General features: G+C 59.6%; 1 protein-coding gene across 1 annotated transcript; it reads left to right on the forward strand.

Annotated features, from left to right (window-relative positions):
• Nucleotides 1-352: 352 nt before the first annotated feature.
• NPTXR (neuronal pentraxin receptor) lies at nucleotides 353-15,402 on the forward strand (the record flags this gene model as incomplete). The annotated part of the gene is made up of 5 exons (XM_079774424.1): nucleotides 353-943; nucleotides 11,390-11,615; nucleotides 12,711-12,958; nucleotides 14,631-14,810; nucleotides 15,178-15,402. Exons 1-5 carry the CDS (start codon nucleotides 377-379, stop codon nucleotides 15,400-15,402), a joined length of 1,446 nt encoding a protein of 481 aa, XP_079630550.1. The 5' UTR covers nucleotides 353-376.
• Nucleotides 15,403-20,338: the final 4,936 nt, after the last annotated feature.

Here is a 20,338-nt window from a genome sequence, read left to right on the forward strand (position 1 = left end):
ACCGAGGCCGGATAGAGCTCTCAGCGCCGCCACCTGCCCCTCGCCGCATCCCGGCGGCACCCCACCGCCGCGCTCGGCGCGGAAGGGGTGCGGGGCTGGGCCAGGGCTGTCCTGGGGGACCGGCGGGGCGGGGCCGTCGCGCCCGCTCCCCCTCCCCGCCGCCTTCTTCTCCTCGCAACGCCGGGGTTCAGAGCAGCGGCAGCAGCGGCCGCGGCCACATCTCCGGCGCCGGCGCCTCCCGCTCCCTCTCCGGCCCCGCTCGGCCCCGCGCTCTCGGGCCCCGCGCCCCGACCCCGCCGCCGCGCCTGCCGGGGGCCTCGGGCGCCCCCCCGCCCGCCTCACGCTGAAGTTCCTGGCCGTGCTGCTGGCCGCGGGCATGCTGGCGTTCCTCGGTGCCGTCATCTGCATCATCGCCAGCGTGCCCCTGGCGGCCAGCCGGGCGCGGGCGCTGCCCGCGGGCGCCGACAACGCCTCGGGCGCCGCCGCCGCCGCGTCCCCGGGCCCGCAGCGCAGCCTGAGCGCCCTGCACGGCGCGGGCGGCTCGGCCGGGCCCCCGGCGCTGCCCGGGGCGCCGGCGGCCAGCGCGCTCCCGCTGCCGCCGCTGCCCCTCTTCGGCCGCTTCCTGTGCACCCCGCTGGCCGCCGCCTGCCCGTCGGGGGGCGAGCCGGGCGACGCGGCGCCGGGCGAGCGCGAGGAGCTGCTGCTGCTGCAGAGCGCGGCCGAGCAGCTGCGCCAGACGGCGCTGCAGCAGGAGGCGCGCATCCGCGCGGACCAGGACATCATCCGCGAGCTCACGGGCAAGCTGGGCCGCTGCGAGAGCGGCCTCCAGGACGCCGGGCCGCGCCGCGACACCATGGCCGACGGGCCCGGCGACTCGCCCGTGCTCTTCCTGGAGCTGGAGGACGCGGTGCGCGCCCTCCGGGACCGCATCGACCGCATCGAGGTGAGCGCCACGCCCCGCGCCTTGCCGTCGGGGAGCAGGCGGGGTGGGAGTGGCCGGAGGGCGCCGGGGTTCTGGCCGCCACCGCCGCGCTGAGTGAGGGACCCTGGGGAGGCCGCCTGCTGGGGTTTGACCCTCCGGTCTCCCATCTCCCAGGGGATGGCGGTTCCTGCCCCCAGGCCAGAAGGAGGAATCCCCTTAGGGCACGTGGGTCGGAGGCTGACCCTGTGGCTGAGGCTGTCAGCCTCAGCTTATGTGTCTGTAAAGTGGGTATAACAGCGTCCACTTGCAGAGAGGACTGATGAAAACGTAGGTGTGCAAAATGCATGGCACGTACTAGGACCTCGTTCAATGTCCATTTCATCTTCTTCTTTCAGACATCCCCAAAGCAGCCCACCCACACTCAGTCCTAGTGGTCAGGGGACAGGACTCGGAACCCCCCTCTCCTGCCCACCAGGGAGGAACAGAGTCCCATAAGCCATACCCACCGGGGCTGCACCTGGGACCCAACCTAAGGGCACAAGCTCAGATGGTGCCCTCCCAGCCAGGACGCCTGGAAGCTGGCAGCTCTGGGGTGGAGACCGAGTGGCGAACGGGGTTCCTCCTCTCCCACTCGCCTTTCTCAGACATCCCTGGCTCAGGCTGGGAGCCAGATACAAGAGCTCTGACCCAGTAGCCCACTGTTGGCAGTCATGTGATCCTGGGCCAGTCATTTCTGCTTTGAAGCTGCCAGACCCCTGGCTCCCTGTGAGACCCTATTTAGGACCTCCAGGAGGGGGAGCTGGGCGGACTAGGCCGGACAGGCACCCGGGAGACACTGACCACCCCCGGCGGGTCAGGCGCAGGGAAGGGCGTTAGCAACAAAATTGGGCTGTGAAAGGAAGGCAGGAAAGGAGGCCAAAGCCCCGGCTGCCCCTTTACTCCTCCCTCCAAACCGCGTGCCCCTGGCAGAGGTAGAGAGGAGAGAGGCTGGAAGGGAGGAAACGCAGGGACTCCCCTCCCCGCGGCTCTCGGTGAAATCTCTGGCTCGGCAGCACAGGCCATGGCACCCGGAAGGTGGGCCGTGCCCCTGGCCCCGTGAGGGACCCTCCAGCAAGTCTGTGCTGGTGTCAGCACCCACCCCACAGGGTGTCCGAGTGCAGCCAGGGAGCCGTCACAGACGACCCTCTCGTCTTACAGTGAGGAACGTGGGTCTCAGAGACCTCCTACGGTGAGCGACAGAGGCAGGAGGAAAGCTTGGGGGGGGGGGAAGGGCTTGTCTGCCAGGCCAGCACCCCCTTTTCCCACTCCAGCTCTGGGGTATTTCTAGGATGAGAGCCAAGTGCAAGAAATAATAATAACAACAACGATAATAATAATAAAACGCTGAAAGTCAGCAGTGAAGGGGAGTTGGGGAGTCTCAGTTTTCCCACCTGTATAATGGGGACAATAACAGCACCTCCCTCACTGGGGTGTTAGGAGGAATAAGTGAGATAATCTCCGTGAAGGGCCCAGAACAATGTCGGCGGAGGTGTGCTCAGCCAGTTTGAGTGACTGCTATTTTTAACACTAAGCTATCCCTTTGCTAACTTTTTAAATAGCCAAAAATAAAAATGGGAACAAACCCTCCTTTTAGGAATAGATTTTATTGATGTAAAAAAATTGTTGGTTTCCAAATAACTTCCTCTTGCCTGCCCCAGCCCCTGCCCCCACACCCAGATGGCACCGAGGCTCCGCCCATGTCTGGGGCTGGCAGGCTGGGCTCGCCTGGACCTGTTCCCCCAGCACCTGCGCCTTTGGCAGGGTGGGCTCTGCCTTAGCCTGCTGAGGTCGGGGCTATCCTGGCGGCTGGGATTTGGCACCAGGTCCGCCTCTCGGGTTGGGGGAGCTCTGGCTTCCCTACCCACACCCCTCCTGCTTTCTGCGTGCAGTGGACATGCGGGGAGAGGGGCCGGGGCCGCCTGCCCAGCGGTCTCCCCGAGGCTGGCTGCAGCCGGGGCCTGTCTCCTCGGGGTCTCGGGAGGAGCTGGGGTCTGGAGTCGGACTGTTGGTCTCAGCTGGACTCATCCCCCGTTAGACACTGTTTCGTTTCTCTCTTCTCTTTTCCTCCAGCATCCGCACAAGGATGCCTCCAGAAGGTCAGGGTCTACTTTCTCGCCACACACCTCTTCCCCGCGGCACCTGGCGGCACCGCTGACGTCGATAAACTGAATTAAACGTTTCAGTCCTTACCTTGCTGGACCCCTCTCCGACCTCTGACCCCACTGATCATTCCTCCTGCAGGCTCCCGTGTCCTTGTCTTCTGGACTCCCACGGCCTCTCCTCCCGCTCGGGGTTCTCCTCCTCTAACATCTGCGCCCCTCCTGGCTCTCACCTCACTTTCCCTGGGTGAGCTCAGCCACGCCCTCGGGCTTCCAACCTCCATTCCGCTGTGATGCCCCAGCTTCCTCTCCAGCCCAGGATTCTCTCCTGAGCGCCTCCCTCTGGATGTCCCACCAGCCAGCCCCCGCCCCTCGTGTCCCCACCTGAACCCCGGTCCTCTGCTTCTCAGGTGTGCTCTGAGAAGGCACGCTGGGGTCCTCCCCTCCCTCCTCCTTCCACTTGGCCTCGTCTCTCTGTGGCCACTCACAGCAGCCTGTCACTGTTACCCTCCCCCAGGCACATCCTTCCACCCACCCCCCCTTCAGACAGCCCCAGGGGTCCTCCTCGGGCCACCATGGGGCTCCCCCGTGTTGCAAACTCCTCAGCCTGCGTCCCTGCCATTTGGGATCTGGCTCGTCTCCCAGTTCCTTCTTGCCTCTGTCTAGGTACCAGCTCCCTTCTCCCTCCCCCTCCCCCAGCATATCCATCCTTATTATTTAAGAGTGTTCTGAGACACCTCTTCCCAGGGGCCCTCCTTGATCGCACTCTGCCCATATCATCCCTTCCCCACCCCACAGGCCACCTACCAAAGGGGAGGGAAGGTCACGCTGGCCCCGCCTCTCTCTCCAGGCCTCAGGTGGGAGGAGGACTTGGGAGAAATTGTTTGTCTTCGTGTTTTTATTTTTGTTGTTATGGCTGTTGCTGTTAATGGAAAATGTCAAAAGTATTTTTTTGGGGGGAATCACATCCCATCCCACCATTGCATTTGTGTTGCAGCTTCCTTTCGGTCCTTTATCCCCGTGTAGGCGTTGTTCCTGCGCTGCCCGCACTGCAGGTCATCACCACTTAGTGGCGCCATAATATCCGGGGTCCGTCGCGGGCTCTGCCATCCATCCTTGAGCATCTCTTTTGTTGCTGGAAATGTAGGTGGTTTCTAATTCTTCTTCTTCTAGATGCTCAGTGCGGGATCCACGTGGGGCAGAGAGCTGTGTTTTTTCTCTTTAAGTCTGCTGAATGGTTTCTGCAGGCTGAGTTCCCAGGAGGGGGATTGCTGGGTCAGAGGATATTGACTTCTTGTGGCTGCGGCCAAGAACCGCTTTCCAGAAGGGCTGAGCCGTTTATGTGGACGCTGGCCAGGTACACGTGCTCCGGTGTTCCGTTTCTGCACTAATGTGTCTGTAAACGGGAACTTCAGGATTCATTTCAGCAGTAATTCTGTGACACACACCACATCCTTCGCCCAGCCTACCAAGCTGGCCGCCTCCTTCCGCCTTGGAGCGGGAGCAGGGTAAGGAACACGCTGATGGCCACAGAAGACCCTGGACTGAACAACAAGTACAGCTCACGCCAAGCACTTCCCGGGTAGCAGGCACTGTACATTCTCCCTTCATCCTCATCCAACCTCTATGAGGGGGGTGCTCTTCGATCCCTTTTTACAGATGAAGAAACCAAGGCACAGAGAGGTTAAGGAACTGGCCCAATGTCACACAGCAGTGGCACCTGGATTTGACCCTGACATTGGCTCCAGAGCCCTTGTTCTTCATCATCAACTCTAGATCCATCTGGAGGGGTCAGACCTCACTACCTTTCAGAGAGTGACAAGGGCAGGCAAGAGCAGCGGCCCTAGCTGGGTAGTGCCCTGGCCATTGCTGCCTCAGAGCACCCAGAGCGAGAGTGATGAGGGTCAGTACTCAAAGGCTCGTCCTGCTGGCAAGATAACCAGGAGGATCGTGTGAGAGCCTCGGTGATAAGAAGAACAATGAGAAGTAGCCTTGATGGGGCACCTGCTGCATATGAATGAGCTTATGCAGTCTTCAGCCCGATGGAGCAGGCTGCACACACTCCTCATATAGATAAGGAAGTGGAGGCTCAGAGACTCTGAAGGAACCAGCGGCAGGCAATCCCCAGCCCCGCTCTGGGTTCCCCTCTGTCAAAAGATACAGGGGGCCAGATGCTCCCTAAACACCTTTCAGCTGTACATTGTCTCAGCAATAGGAAGGCCAGGGGGCAAAAAGCTGAGCGCTTCTTGCTTGCAGCTTTAGGCTAATCACTTTTCCTCTTTGGGCCTCAGTTTTTTAATCTTTAAAATGGGGAGAAGGAGGGGCTAGGTTCGGTCCAGGCCCTTGGGTCTTTAAATGATGAGTTCTTGTGCATATGCACCCAGATTAGGAGTTGGGGGGCGGGGGGTGCATATGTGTGCAGCCCCCAAGCTTCCATTCACCCACTCCCAGGCCTCCAGCTTCTCAGGGAAGTCTGCAGATAAACACAGTGACTTAGAGAATCTACCGGTGCCTTTTCCAATGTCTATCGGTTGCTTTTACTTTCCTCTTATATTGGTACTCCTTCTGGAAGCTTCCGCTCTCTGCGGGCTGCTTCCCCTGACCCAGCCTCTTGGGCCATGAAGGGGGCCAGCAGAGCATGGCTGGAGAGGTCCTGCCCACTGGCCTTCTGTTTGAGGACGTGGAACCTCGTGCCCTCCAGCCACCGGCAGGCCCCATGCCCCTCTCCCCGTGGCTGGCAGGTGGGGTACCTGCACGGGGAAGTCCTTAACCCCTGCTCCTGCCAGTGTGGCACCTTCATTCTAGCAAGAAACCTGGTGTCTTGAGCCCCAGCTCTGCCACCTGCTGTGACCTCAGAAAATGTCTTCTTCTCTCTGATCCTCAGTTTCCCCATCTGTCAAATGGGAGGGGTGGGCAGGACCCTCTCGCTCTGTCATTCTGTGCCCCTGAGGCCTTTCATCCCTGGCAGGCCTTCACGCAGGAGAGGAGGCCTGCTCTTCCGAGCCGGGCAGGGCCTTGCTTGGGGGACTTCTTTTTTTTTTTTTTTTTAGGTATATCTTACATTCACGGTCTCTGAGAGCTCACATATCTTACTTACGAAAGACACAAATCTTAAATGCACAGCTCAGTGAACGTTTGATGTATGGGAATACCATGAGAGCACCACCCAGATCAAGCATCAGAACATGTCCAGTGCCCCAGCAGGCTCCTCTGTGACCCCCCAAATCTGTACTTCCCAAAGGCACCACGCCTCGGCTTCTACCTCCACCCCTCCCTCTAACACGCGTCTGAACGCCCTTCCCGTGGGCGCGGCTGTGTCCCCATGTCTGGTATTCTCGCTTTCACTACGTCTGACGTTCACTGGGTCCGGGTGCGTGAGTCCGTGGGCCGTTACTTTTCGATGCTGTGTCGTGTCTTTGTGGATATGCCTGCATTGACTTACCCGTTTGCTTGGACGTTTGCTTGTTTCTGGTCTGGGGTTATTACAAATAAAGCAGCCTGTGGCATGCTGTGGTGGCTGGAAGCCCTCATTTCTCCTGGCTACATCCCCAGGAGTGGGGTGCCCAGGCCCCGGGAGAGGCATATATTTAGCGTCAGGAGGGACGTATGCCAAACACTTCTCCAAAGTGGCAGCGAGCGTCCACACGCCCACCTGCGTGCGAGTCTCGCCAACCTAGGTTTGGTCATTTGGAAGACGCTCCTTGTCCTGGTGGGCGTGAGCGCACTCACCGGTTTTAATTTGTATTTCTCTCATGACTCATGGAATGGCGCACCTTTTCTATGATTACTGGCCGTTTTGTGAAGTCCTCGCCTGTGGGAGGTGAAGCGAGGTCAGCGACTGAGAGTGTGGTGGGGTTTCCCCAGGACAAACTTGGGCACATGATCCCCGCTGGACGCTGGGGACACAGATTGCAGCCACCAGCCCCCCGGGGAAGCACTTACGCACCCCACACACCCTTCATTTGACTCAGGGGAAGTGAAGGTTCAGAGAGGCTGAGTGACTTGCTCCAGGCCACACAGCACAGCCGAAGCTGGGCAAAGACCACAGCCAGGATGTTCTGTTGAAATGGGCTGGGGGGAGGGGCCTCACTTTGCTGTGTATTTTTGACCGGGCCCTGCAGGTGTGTGGGCAGGCAGGGCCTGAGGGAACTTGGTGGCTTCTCAACACATCAGCTTGGCAGGGAGTACGTGAAGGGGGAGGCGAGCGTCCCTGGGGTTGGGGGTGTCCTATCACGTACTCAGGGGCTTCAGGGAGCCGTCTCCCCATCTCCTGCCCTCTTCGTCCTCACCACGCACCCCGACTTGGCACCCTGGTGCACAGAGGCCCATTTATCTTCTTCTTCTTCTTTTTTTTTTTTTGGTGTCAAGCCTCACTCGAGGATATTGTTCCATTGATTTTAGATAGAGAGGGAGGGAGGGAAGGAGAACCATCCATGTGAGGGAGATACATTGATTGGTTGCCTCCCGCAGGGGCCCTGACGGTTGGAGGGCTTGGGGGAGGAACCCAAGTACGTGCCCTTGACCAGGAATCGAACCCATGACCTTCGGTACGTGGGCTGGTGCTCTGACCACTGGACCATACCGGCTGTCTTCTTTTTATTACAGCTCCAAATTGGCACAGGGACCAGGACCGAAGATCCGTGTGCCCCACCCGGGTTAGGTGGAGACAGCCTGGGTGGGCCGGCTCCTGGAGGGGAAGACAGGGCACAGGCCAGGCCAGGCTGCGAGTCCTTCCCTGAGTCACCTCGCCCCTGTCCCCCTGCCCCCCCTGCCCGTGGCTTGCAGGTGCTCTTGCTGTCACGGGGCCCAGACCGCCGCCAGCGGAGGGTGCTCCGGCAGCAGGCACAGCCGGCCTTTGCACCTCTGGAGCCACAGCACCTGGCGCTTACAAGAGGCAGCAGGGCTGAGCGCACCCGCTGTGCCAACCTGTTCTAGGGCCTTAAACGTTAGTCCCACAGGAGCCGTGGTGCCATTACTGCCCCCGTTTCTCAGGTGAGGAAACGGAGGCTCAGAGAACCTCGGAGCCCCAGGCCCTGGTCAGTGTGGCTCAGTTGATGGAGCACCGTCCCATCGATTCCTGGTCAGGACACATGCCCGGGTTTCAGACTAGATCCCCGGCAGGGGGGGGAGGGGGGGCGTGCAGGAGGCAGCCGATCATATCAATGTTTCTCTCTGTCTCTCCCCCTCCCATCCACTCTCTCTGAAAATCAACGGGGGGGAAATATCCTCGGGTGAGATTTATGGTTGGAGATGGAGAACAGTTGGTTCCTTCCAGAGATATTTAAGTATATTAATGATGATAATAATACTGACATTTACATACACTTCATGTGCCACCTCTACTCTCAGTGCATTCTGTTAACTCATTGAATTCTCACTGCAATGCCATGAGATGTCATTGCCCTGCCCTTCTTGCTGATGGGGAAACCGAGGCACACAGCTTTACATCACAGAGTCACTGGGCTGTGGAGCCAGGCTGTGGGCCCAGGCAGACTCCGCTGCTGCCTGGGAGCTGGGCCCCGTGCTGTCCTGGGCAGGGGTGAGCTGTGCAGAGGGTGGGACCCTGACCCTAAAGCCAGCACCTTCCCTCTGCTCCCCGAAGGAGATGAGGTGGGTGGGTCCTCCCCACATACACCCAGCCTCTAAGCCACCCCGCATGGGCAGGTCCCTCCGATCCCGTCCCTCTGTGAAGCTGCCCCAAACCATGGTGACACAGCCTGCCAGGCCCTCCCAGGCTCCTCACGGCCACTGGAACCTTCTGCTGGCCCTCCAGGCAGGCAGGGCGGCCGGCACTGTGCCCTCTTGGCAGACCGACAAGCTGAGACCCAGACTGGCGGGGTAGAACCGAGGAACGGAACCAGGTCTAGAATCAGAAGGGCCTGGGCTGGGGTTTGGCTTTGTCACTTCGCAGCTCTGTGACCCTAGGCAGGCGACTTCACCTCTCTGAGCCTCAGTTCCCTCCTCTGTAAAGTGGGCCTCCTGGTCTCTCCGTCGAGAGGGGCCGAAATGTTTGCACAGCGCCTCCTCAGTGCGGGCCTGGCACGCAGAGCGTGACGATGGGGACAGCCGCCGCCGCTGGCATTCTTATCAGGAGTGCTAACGAGCCCAGCACACGGGCGCGGAGCGGGACTAGAACCCTGGGCTCTCCTCCAGGCTTCATGCAGTTACAGCAAACCCCACCCGAATCCCAGCACGACAGACGGTGGGTTCCGAGCCCCCATTTTCCTGCCTCAGCGGGACCTGAGTGGGGGTGATGGCATCATCCTCTCCCCCACCATCTCGGGCGTGGGGCCCACTTGGCATCCGGCTTGGAAGCCCACGCGGCACAGCCTGCACCCGCAGCAGATGGGGAAGTGGGGGGCGCAGTCATGTTCTTCTGATTCAGACTCGGCGGGGAGGGGGCCACACACGATCCGGCGCGTCCACCTCCTCCCTGGCCTTCCTGTTGGCGGCAGAGCTGGTGGCTCTGACAAAAGAACAGCTTGCGAGCCCACCTCCCCCCGCCCGCACGGCTCCCTCGAAACCCTGTCTGTGTGAGTCGCCAGCACTCGGCGTCCCGCTCCTGCCTGCCAGGTCCCTCTTGCTCGGAGGGAGCAGGACGCTTTGTAGAGAGAGAAGGCTGTGGCTCCAGAGGTGGCAGCTTTGCCCCGCCCATCGGAGAAAACTCAAAAGGACTCCTGCCTCAGTTTCCCTGTCTGTGAAATGGGGACACTCACAGTACCAACAAAAAAAAATGAGCTGTAAGGATTCATGAGTAAATACGTGTAAAGTGCCAAGGATGGGACTGGCACACTCATTCAGATGCGTGCCCCTCCTGCCAAGCTTGGCACAGTGGAAGGGGGAAACTGAGGACGGAGCAGGGCTGGGACCGAGGACCCCCGGCCGCGGCCCGCCAGCACCGAGGTGGAATGCTCTCTATGAGTTGCCTCCGCTCATAGCTTCCGGGAAGTCCAGCCACTCCCAACGCAGTGTGTGGCTGGCCCTGGCCCTGGCCCTCCAGCGGCTGTCTGTGGTCACGGGAAGATTCTGGAGGTGGCAAGCTCCCTGTCTGCTGATGTGTTCAAGCCCCCCAGTTTGCATTCTGCTTTTACAGCCCACGCGGGCCTTCACTTCCTTTGATCTAACCTGGGGATGAACAGAGAGCAGCCAGTGGTCCCTATTTACAGAAGGGGAGACTGAGGCATTGTGTTTAGTCAGGATTCCTAGGACCCGGGGGGTGAGAAGGAGCCTTCTGGATAGTGAAGGTTAGTATAACAGGGGTCAAGGTTAGCCCACCTGCCCCCGATCTCAGGGTGGCGTGGCAGAACGGAGTATCAGTCCCTCCAACTCCTCAGCCCCAGACAGGAATTGCAACAAACAGGCTCTGCTCATTGGCATTTACACTTACTCGTCCCCACAAACCTTCTCAACAGCGACAGTTGCCCCCATGTTGCATGTGAGGAACCAGGGGCTCAGAGAGGTAGAGGCATTTGCTCAGGGTCACACAGCAGGTTGGCTCTCGAGTTGGATTTGAACCCTGGGCTGTCTGACTCAGGAATCTGTGATCTTAACCACATTCCACCCAGATGGCTACAGCACTGGAGCCCTGTCCCAGAAGCCCCTGGGTCTGCCCCGTGCCCAAAGCTTGGCAAGGGAACAGGTGAAGACGAAGACAGCCTGCCCTTCAAGGACCCGTCAGGGGCAGCTTCAGTCATGAAGGAGTGTGCTGTGGCCATCACCCCCGACTGCACATTAGAACCGCCCAGGGAGCTTCTCCCTGCCAGCCCCTCTTCCCGTGTGCCCCCCGCCCCCGCCATTGGCTGAGAGGTCCTTGAGGGCGGGAGCCAGCCTGCCCTCAGCTGCCAGCACACACCAGTCTGACTACAGTCGAGTTGGATTTGGATCCTGAGCTGTCTGACTCTATGATCTTTATTGTAAAGTATATTTTCATTGATTTTAGAGAGAAAAGGAGAGGGAGAGAGAGAGACAGAAACATCAATGATGAGAGAGAATCATTGATTGGCTGCCTCTTGCACGCCCCCTACTGGGGATCGAGCCTGTAACCCCGGGGCATATGCCCTGACCAGGAATCGAACCGTGACCTCCTGGTTCATAGGTGGACGCTCAACCCCAGAGCCACGCCAGCTGGGCTGAGTCTATAATCTTAAGATGCTTTGCTGGACACCCAGTTTGTTGCTGGAAGCTGGCATTGCTGGCTCCATTCTGCCTGAGGGAAGCTGGAGCTCACCTGGGGTCACTCTCCGGGGTGGCGGGGGTCTCTGAGGCCCGCGTCCCTTCTCTTCCTCCCTCGGAGTGACCTCACGTACCCCTTTCTCTGCCCCGAGAGCAGCAGGAGCTCCCAGCCCGGGTGAACTTCTCAGCTGCGCCCGCCCCTGCGCCCGTGGTGCCCACCGCCCTGCACTCCAAGATGGACAAGCTGGAGGGGCAGCTGCTGGCCAAGGTGCTGGCCCTGGAGAAGGAGCGCGTGGCCCTCAGTCACAGCAGCCACCAGCAGCGGCAGGAGGTGGAGAAGGAGCTGGACGCCCTGCAGGGCCGCATAGCCGGACTGGAGCACGGTGGGTCCTGGGCCCCGTGATGGGCAGGGCAGGCGGGGCCTTGGTCCTGGGCTGGGGGCGGGTCAGGAGCGGGGAGTCACTGGGAAAACATCCTCATGCTCTCCAGAAGCTGAAGAGAGAACAGTGGGAGGAGCTGGGAAACGCAGAGGGAGAGAATTGCTGGCTACCATTACCATTATTTTTTATCATTATTATTTTTTATCATTACCATTATTTTTTATCATCATTATTAAGTTTGTATTTTCTGGCACCTATTCTATATTGGGAGTGAGCTAAGGACTTGACACATCAGCTGTCAAGTCCTTGTGGTTTAATCTTCACAAACCACAGGGGGGTGGTACTATTGTTATCCCCATTCCACAGATGAGGAAACTGAAGCTCAGAGAGGTCAAGTGACTTACCCAGGGTCACACAGCCAGTGAGTAGTGGATCTAGACTTCAAACTAAATCCGATTCCAAAGCTCATGCATTTAAGCACCCCACAAAATGTCACCTTCAATGAACCAGAATTTTGTCATTTGTTTAACCCCTGGGCCTGGCATGCCACGGTGACAGAGAAACGTGACGTAATGGACAACATACAGGTATGAGCATCAGGAGACCTAGTTCCTGGTTCCCCAGCTGTCACTGACTTGCTCTGTGACTTTGGAAGTTTGCTTCCTTTACCCAGGCCTCGTTTTCTTCATCTGAAAAGTAGAGATTTAGGGTTCATAAGCTCTCAGGAACCTTTCATCTCTGAAACCTTGCGAGGACCACCCATAGGGGATTATGGACAAGTTGGGGATACCAGGGAAAACCATGAGCTGACCTTTAGCTGGGACTGGCTTAAATGTAGGTTAGGAATTCTGGAGGAAGAAATCTGGGAGGCTTCCTGGAGGAGGTGGGCCTCAAGTTAGTCCTTGAAAGCCGAGGTGGAGAGTGAATTGTGGAGTGAAGGGGCCAAAGCAGGGGCACAACTGAAGAGAAGCATAGCAGGTGCCTAAGGACTAGTACAACCCCCCCCCCCATTCTGGAGTATGCTCTGCCCAGCACACCCTCATCGGTGTCCATTGACTCCCACCTTTTCCACCTTGCCCCACCCCCCGCCCTCCGCAGGGTCCTCAGCCTACAGCCCTCCCGACGCCTTCAAGATCAGCATCCCCATTCGCAACAACTACATGTACGCCCGCGTGCGGAAGGCGCTGCCCGAGCTCTACGCCTTCACCGTCTGCATGTGGCTGCGGTCCAGGTCGGGCAGCGCTGGCCAGGGCACCCCCTTCTCCTACTCGGTGCCGGGGCAGGCCAATGAGATCGTGCTGCTGGAGGCCGGCCCCGACCCCATGGAGCTGCTGATCAACGACAAGGTCAGTGGGGAGGGGCAGACCACAGGGATGGGGACGGGGCCACCCTTCCAGGAGCACCACACTGTGCTGGCCCCACACAGGGGGGCCTTTCCATCCTCTCGGCTCAGCGTATGCAGCACACCTGCCGTGCCTGCTGCCTGCCAGGCTGGGCTCTGGGGCACAATGACAAGCCAGAGCTGGGGCCGGCTGATGCGGGGCTTGAGTCCCAGAGAGGCTGTGGGTGTGGGGCTCCCATTTACAGGGGAGGCAGGGGAGGCTTAAGGAGACTCCATGACTTCCCCAGCGGCCAGCTCTAAGAGCAGGGCTGGACGTGTCTGCCTCGGGGTCCTGCTCATTCTCCTGGACAAAGAGAGAGGTCCCAGGACCCCCCTAATGGAGAGCCCTCCCAGGACCCAGCAGAATCCTGCTCAGCAGGAGGTGCTTTTTATGGGCGTCCTGGAAGCGGAGGAAGGAGATGGGCCCAGGGGCAGTGAAGTTTTTCTGAGACCCAATAGGTCCTGAGAAGACCTGGGAAGGTGGACGACATCTAGATCCTGCTAACAAACCATGGTCCCTTCACCCACGCCCTGGCTGCCATCCTTGGCTCTGCCCAAGTCAGCACTCACTTCTTAGGACTTCAGCACCCTGGACAGGGCACAGGGCAGCCCCATTCCAGGAACCTCCCCAGTCCTTTGAGCACGGACCTCACAGGCCCCTTTGATGCCTCCCTCCAAGCCTTTGCTCCTCTGTGCTCCCCCCTCGCTTTGCCTCGCGTGGATCTGTCAGAGTCTGTAGTCATCCGGGTGTGTTTAGACTCCATCCATGTCTTTGTTCCCACACCCCCTCCTCACTGGGCCTTTATCGGCTCTGCACCTCCCAAACGGCCGCTGCGTCATTTTGTCTTGTAATACTGTTCCCGAAGCCCTTCCCTCGGGGCAGACTCCGCTCCCTTACAGCTGGGACCAGAGTCTATCCCCAGCACAAGGCCTGGCACCACGTAGGCCTCGGCAATGTTGCACTGAACTGTGACCTCAGAGAACGAGGCGATGAAAGAGCCTCTGGGAGCTCCAGATCCACAGGCAGCAAATGCCTTTCGCCTCACAGGCCAGGGCTAACCAGTCAGCAGTGGCTTCCGAGACCAAGTCTCGGCTCGTGATTGATTAGCCGTGTCTGCCTTGGGGGAAGGAGGCGGAGGTGGCTGCATGTTGGCCATTCCTCGCCTGACCTCCTCACTTCACAGATGAGGAAACCGAGACCAAGAGGAAGGTGCAGACCCCCCAGGGTCCCGGCGGGGAGTGGGGGGGGGGCGGTTTGGCAGAACCAGGGCCGATGCCAGTGCCCCGCCCGACTGCCTGCACTTTCTGAACGCCGTGTGAGGCGTTCAGGGGAAGGTAGGATTGGAGATTCGGCTCTCACCCACATGACCTTACAGGCCTGTGAGTGAACAAACTACCCGGAAACAAATGAAAACCAGCACTGACTAGTCCCGTGGGGCCTGGGTGAAGCCGTCTGGTTAGGTCGCGGGGAAAGAGGAAAGAGCGTGGGGAAGACGCTGGCTGGGAGGAAGGAGAGGGCCAAGCCTTGGGTCAGTTCCTGGAAGGAAGGGCATGGTGCTCCTGGTCCCCCCCGCCCCCAACTGCTCCAGCCTTGGGCCTTGTGACCTCTGACCTGGAGCTGGGGGATCTGTGTCCAGGTGGCCCAGCTGCCCCTGAGCCTGAAGGACAACGGCTGGCACCACATCTGCATCGCCTGGACCACGAGAGATGGCCTGTGGTCTGCCTACCAGGACGGGGAGCTGCGGGGCTCCGGTGAGAACCTGGCTGCCTGGCACCCCATCAAGCCTCATGGGATCCTTATTCTGGGCCAAGAACAGGTAAGGCTCAGGGTGATGTCCCAGCTTGAGGCCCAAGTAGAAATCCCACCCACCCAGGGCCCTGAGGAGGAGGGGCTGGGCAGAGGGTCCCTGAAAGCACAGCCGTGATCACTAGGTCTGACCCAGCCATTGGAGGCCTGCCCAAGGCTAGAACCTTAGGGGCGGGGCTAGAAGCTTAGGGGTGGGGCTAGAAGCTTGGGGGCGGGGCTAGAACCTTAGGGTGGGGCTAGCAGCTTGGGGCGGGGCTAGAACCTTAGGGGTGGGCTCGAACATAGGGGCGGGGCTTCAGCTGGGTCAGGGCCTGCCCATATCTTTTTGGCACCCTCACTCCATGTCCCTCTCCTTTTTCTCTGCTCTCTCGGCCCAGGATACTCTGGGAGGTCGATTTGATGCCACCCAGGCCTTCGTGGGTGACATGGCCCAGTTTAACCTGTGGGACCACGCCCTGACATCTGCCCAGGTTCTGGGCATCGCCAACTGTACTGGGCCGCTGCTGGGCAACGTCCTTCCCTGGGAAGACAAGCTGGTGGAGGCCTTTGGGGGTGCAACGAAGACCGCCTTTGATGTCTGCAAGGGGAGGGCTAGGGCATGAGGGGCCACTTCGTCCAGGGCCCCTCCCTTGCCTGCCAATTTGGGGACCTTACAGGAGGGGGGCACATTCCCCCCTCAGCCTACCCACACACTGGCCTCCCCTCCTGCTCACTCCTGACCATGTCTCTCTCATTTCCCCCACCTACACCCACTCCTCCAGGATGCCTGCCCTGATGGCTGTCCCCTGATCCCACCTGGGGTGAGTCCAGGGCCTGCAGGGGTGGTAGCAGTGCCCACCCTCCTGACGTTTTACCACAGCCCTCTCTTACCCCCACCACACCCTCTTCCATTGACCACATCTGAATTCACTGATGTCAACAGCATCCCATGGGGCTGTGTGTGGGGGGAGGGCCCACTACCCACCGATGGTCCCCATGCAACAGGCCTGACCCTTCCCCCTCAGGGCTGCAGAGCAGTCCCTGCTGAGAAGGGAGGGCAGAGACCTAGGAGACTCGGACTCCCCCTCCTCCCCTCTCCTCCAGCTGCAGTCAAGGGCAGCGGGATCTCGATGGACCCTCTACCCCACACCCACACCCACACCCCACCCCACCCCTCCTCCTCCTCTTTCCTCGTTTCTTTGTGTGCAGTGGATTGAATGTTGGTTCCATGCCTGTCCAAACCCCACCTCCAGGACATTCCCTTCTCAGCTCTGGCCTGGAGGGTTAGGGGCCAAGACCCTAGGAGTGGCACGAGGCAGAGGCCCTGTGCCCCAGGGGACCAGGCTCTGGCAGAGCCCCATTACCGCCCTCTCTGAGGAGGGAAGAAGCCCCATGAGCAGCAGAAGCATGCAGTGCTGTGCAGAGCATCGCATGAGGAGGAGCCGCCCCTGGTTCCCAGCCAGCTCTGCTGTGTGGCCTTCTCTAAGTCCCTGCCCTCTCTGGGCTAGCCTTCCTCGTTTGTGAGCATTTGGGATGGTCTGTGATTTCTGGTGAATAGGATGGGGCAAGCCTGAGAACTTTCCTGGCGACCGAAGGCATGGCAGGGGCAGGTCCTGGGACGGGCAGCACCTGGGATCTGGATAGGCACGGGTCAGGGTCAGCAGCTGGCTCAGAGAGTCAGAGGCAAGGGCAAGGGGCCAGACAGCCCCCCCTCATGTGCATACTGTAAACACCAGCTCTTCTGGGCGCCCCCAGCCTGGCACTCTGGCCTGTCTGAGTGTGTCTCAATGGGCTGGTGGCTTCCTGGTCCCCGCCCTGGAGTCCTCACCAGCTCCCCCTCGGGCGTGGAAGAATGTCAGAGCTGAGAAAGCCACCCAGTCGGGTCCCTTATTGGTGCAGATAGGGGAGAGCTCAGAGAGGGCAAGTGACTTGTACAGGATCACCCAGCACAGTGGGGCAGAGCCAGGACGAGAACCCACAGCATCCTGCCTGCCATGAGGGTCTCTGAGTCCAGCCTACACCTGGAGGGTGCACACCTGGCAGGTGGGAATGCTTTCCCACGTGACGGCCTGAACATTGTCCTCCCTGAAACTCACCTTGGCAGCCCCTACCTCCTGGGAGGCCTGGCCCCTGGCACTGTGGCAGGAACGGGGAGCGGAGGACACAGGTGTCCCTCCCTGCCAGTCACCTGCCGGGTCTGGGCAGCTGCACGCTACCTGACTCGAGTGGGCCCTGGTGCCTTTTGCCCCACTTTTTGTTCCTTGTCTCGCCCCCCCCCCCCCCCCCGCCACTGCCACGTAGCTTGAGGCATGACGTAAGAGCTGCGGGCTGTGGGGGCTTTTCTGAGACCGTGGCCGCCAGCCCCCAGATCCTTGTCCCCATTTAGAGAGCACGAGTAGACCTTTCGGCACCGCTCCCCCTGGAAGAACCCAGGAGAAGGAGCGGTGATGGCGTGCTTCAGCCAGAACCTGCTGGGATCTAGGTTGCCCTGGTAACAGCCAATGACATCAGCCCAAGTACTGGGTCAAGTATCTCCTAGTGACATGCGCTGTTGCTGGGGTGACGGCGGAATTGGGAACTTGGACGTCAGGGGCCCTGGACACTGGGCTCTGTTGGGTTTCTATTTTTGTTTTTTAAGGAAGCCGCTTTTGTGGAGGCCCTGGGGGAGAGAAAGGGTCTTAGGATGGAGGTGACAGAACTTGCTTGGTCACTCGAGCCCACCCAGAGGACATCCAGGTCCCGAATGCTTTGTCATGGTGATGAGACGCCTGATGCACCCTGGACAGCCATCCAGGGGGAACAGGACACACAGGGGGGCAGGCTCTGAGTCTGGGCCATTGGTGAGTGGCCTGGATCCCACTTCCATTCCAGGAAAATGACAGCCCCCAAGTCCCCACCCTTCATACTTGGCCGAGTGCCTGCCGTGTGGACGTCAGCTTTGATCTGCAGCTGCGCCCAGGCACAGCCCGGCAGGAAGAGGGTCTAGAAGGGGGACTCAGCGGCGTCCCAGAGCGATGCTGGAGCCCGCGTTTGTGACGTCATTTTAAGTGTCAGGCACTGTGCTGAGCACACACACACCCCACCCCCGGGCATCACCTCATTTACCCTCACAGCTGGGACTCCTCATACACGAGCACAGAGAGGCTAAGTAACCTGCCCAGTGTCCATCAGCCAGCGAGTGATGGAGCCCAGAGTTCAAACCAAGGCAGGTTCCCTCGAGGGCCCACCCTCAGCCCCAGGGGACAGTCATCCCACACTGCGGGGTAGGATTTGGGCACCGTTGCTCCCAGTGGGTTTCAGCCTGAAGGGCCGTGTCTGGCCTTCTCCTCCCTCCTCCTCCCCCCAAGTTTGAGGTGGAGGAACGGAGGCAGGCCTGGGCCACCCGTAGGCCCAGGGTCCCTTGGTGAGGCTGTGTCCCTCTGCAGCGCGCCCACCCTTCCTCCGCTGGCGGGAGATTCCAGGAGGCCTGAAAGGTACACTGCCCCCCAAGAGTCCCAAGCAGGGGAGGGGAGGGGACAGCCCAACTCCTGCTTCGGCCAAGCCCTGCTCCAGGTGCTCACAGCTCTTATCTGCCAGACTTCCCCACCTCTGTGGCATGTTGTGCCCTGTCCACCTCCCTAGGGGCCAGATCACCTCACCACAATCACGCATGCCCTCGGGCCACAGACTCGGGCAGAGGCTCTTAGAGAGATGGAAGCCTTCATTTTACAGATGAGGACACAGGCCCACAGTGGGCAAGTGGCCCCGAGGCCACCCACCTGGGACAGCGGGAGACCTGACTTTGCGTTAAGTGCTCTCTCCCCAACAGGGACCCCTCTCCCCGGAACTGGTCCCCACTTTTCTGTTTCCCTGCACCTTTGCCCTGAGCAAACTGGGGAAGGGGCCCCCTCCCAGAGGTGGGACCATTTTCTTTAACCCCTTTGTCCCAGCTGCCTGCCACCCTAAGTCCCCTTGATCCCTGACCCCTGACCCTGCTGGGTGGAGAAGAGGCTCACGTGGGCCCTGGCTGAGCAGTGAGAGAGCCTGTCGAGCTGTTGGACACTGAAATTAGTGCATCCTACTGGTGACCCGCCCCCTCCCGTCCTCCTGGCCCGATTTTGTATATAGTGACGTGAGGTGCAACGTGTGTGTGTGTGTGTGTGTGTGTGTGTGTGTGTGTGTGTGTGTGATATGTCATGGATTTTGTCACTTTTTGGTTTTTGTAAATTTGAATGTTGAAAATAAACATGATGTTTACTGAGGCTCTATTTGCAAGGCTGGGGCTGCGGGCGGGGCAGGGTGGGAGAGGGGGCAGCAGGCAAAGACAGGAGGTGCCACCTTGGTGCCCCAAGGCCTCACCCAAAACACTATCCCCCCAATCTGACGGGTTCTGCCAGGCCCCAGGTGCAGATGTACCACATTTCCCAGGATGGACGTAGACGAATGTAAAGAACACAAGTCCCCCGTGGAACGTGTCCCAGTTCTGATAACCGGCTTTGGCTTCATTCCCAACACCCCATCCCCATCTTGTGCCCCAGTTCTGGGAACCAGCTCCCTGACTTGTTCCCTGAGACCCAATCTGCCTGAGTCACGTGCCTGGACCCCCGAGTGGTGCCTCCCTGGAGTCCTGGGAGATGGGGGAGGGGAAGGAAGTTGGCCCTGGTGTGTTTCAACCCCTCCGCTCCCCATGGTCTACCTGGACATCTCTGACTTGCTTGGCAACTAAACTGGACTCTGACAGTCCCCCATCCACCCCTCAGCACCCACCCATCCCTGGGAGGCCTTGGCCTGGTCCCCAGCCTCCCTGTCCACACCATCTTAGGGACACAGCCTGCACCCTCCTGCTCCATCTATAGCGTCATGGATCTTTCCTCAGCCGGCCTCTGTGAACTGCCAGGGCGCCAATCAGAGGTCAAGGGTCACACCAGCGAGACAAGCCTTCCCTGACCTTTCCAACGCTTCCCACCTTCCAGCAAGAGTGAATGCATCCCATGAGGACCAGCGGTATCGCTGGAGGCAGCACTTCAAACAGAAAACCATATTTGAAGTCTACTGACTTCGCTGAAAACTCATGTGCTTTCTTCGTTCTACTCCAGGATGAATCCAGATTTGTTTTTAAATATTGTTTTAATTACTTACCACTGAGTAAAATTAAGCTGCAGGCAGCTATGCCTTGCTTATCCTCTCTTGCTCTGATTTACTTACAAACTCCCTCCCTCTCTCCCTCTGTCCCCCTCAGCTGGCAACGTCCAGCCCCAGTTAAATCCTGCTGTTCACCTGCTACCTCTCCCACCTGCTACCTCTCCCACCTGCTACCTGCCCACCTGCTACCTCTCCCACCTGCTACCTGCCCACCTGAGCACTGATGTGGATGAGCACAGGGCTCTGATGTGTGCTGACTCACTTCAAATTCATGGCCAGAGATCTCCGAAGGCGCTTCTCCCTGCCTTGCAGCCTTAGCACACTTTCCTTGTGTGAGGGTTTGCTCTCCAAAATGGCTAAAACCTCCTACAAACCTCCTACAGCCTTCCAACCCCACCCCTGAAACCCCGCTCAAGGGTGACCTTACTTCATAGTCCA

The sequence above is a fragment of the Cnephaeus nilssonii genome (genome assembly GCF_951640355.1).
Source record: "Cnephaeus nilssonii genome assembly, chromosome: 6".
NCBI classification, from domain to species: domain Eukaryota; kingdom Metazoa; phylum Chordata; class Mammalia; order Chiroptera; family Vespertilionidae; genus Cnephaeus; species Cnephaeus nilssonii.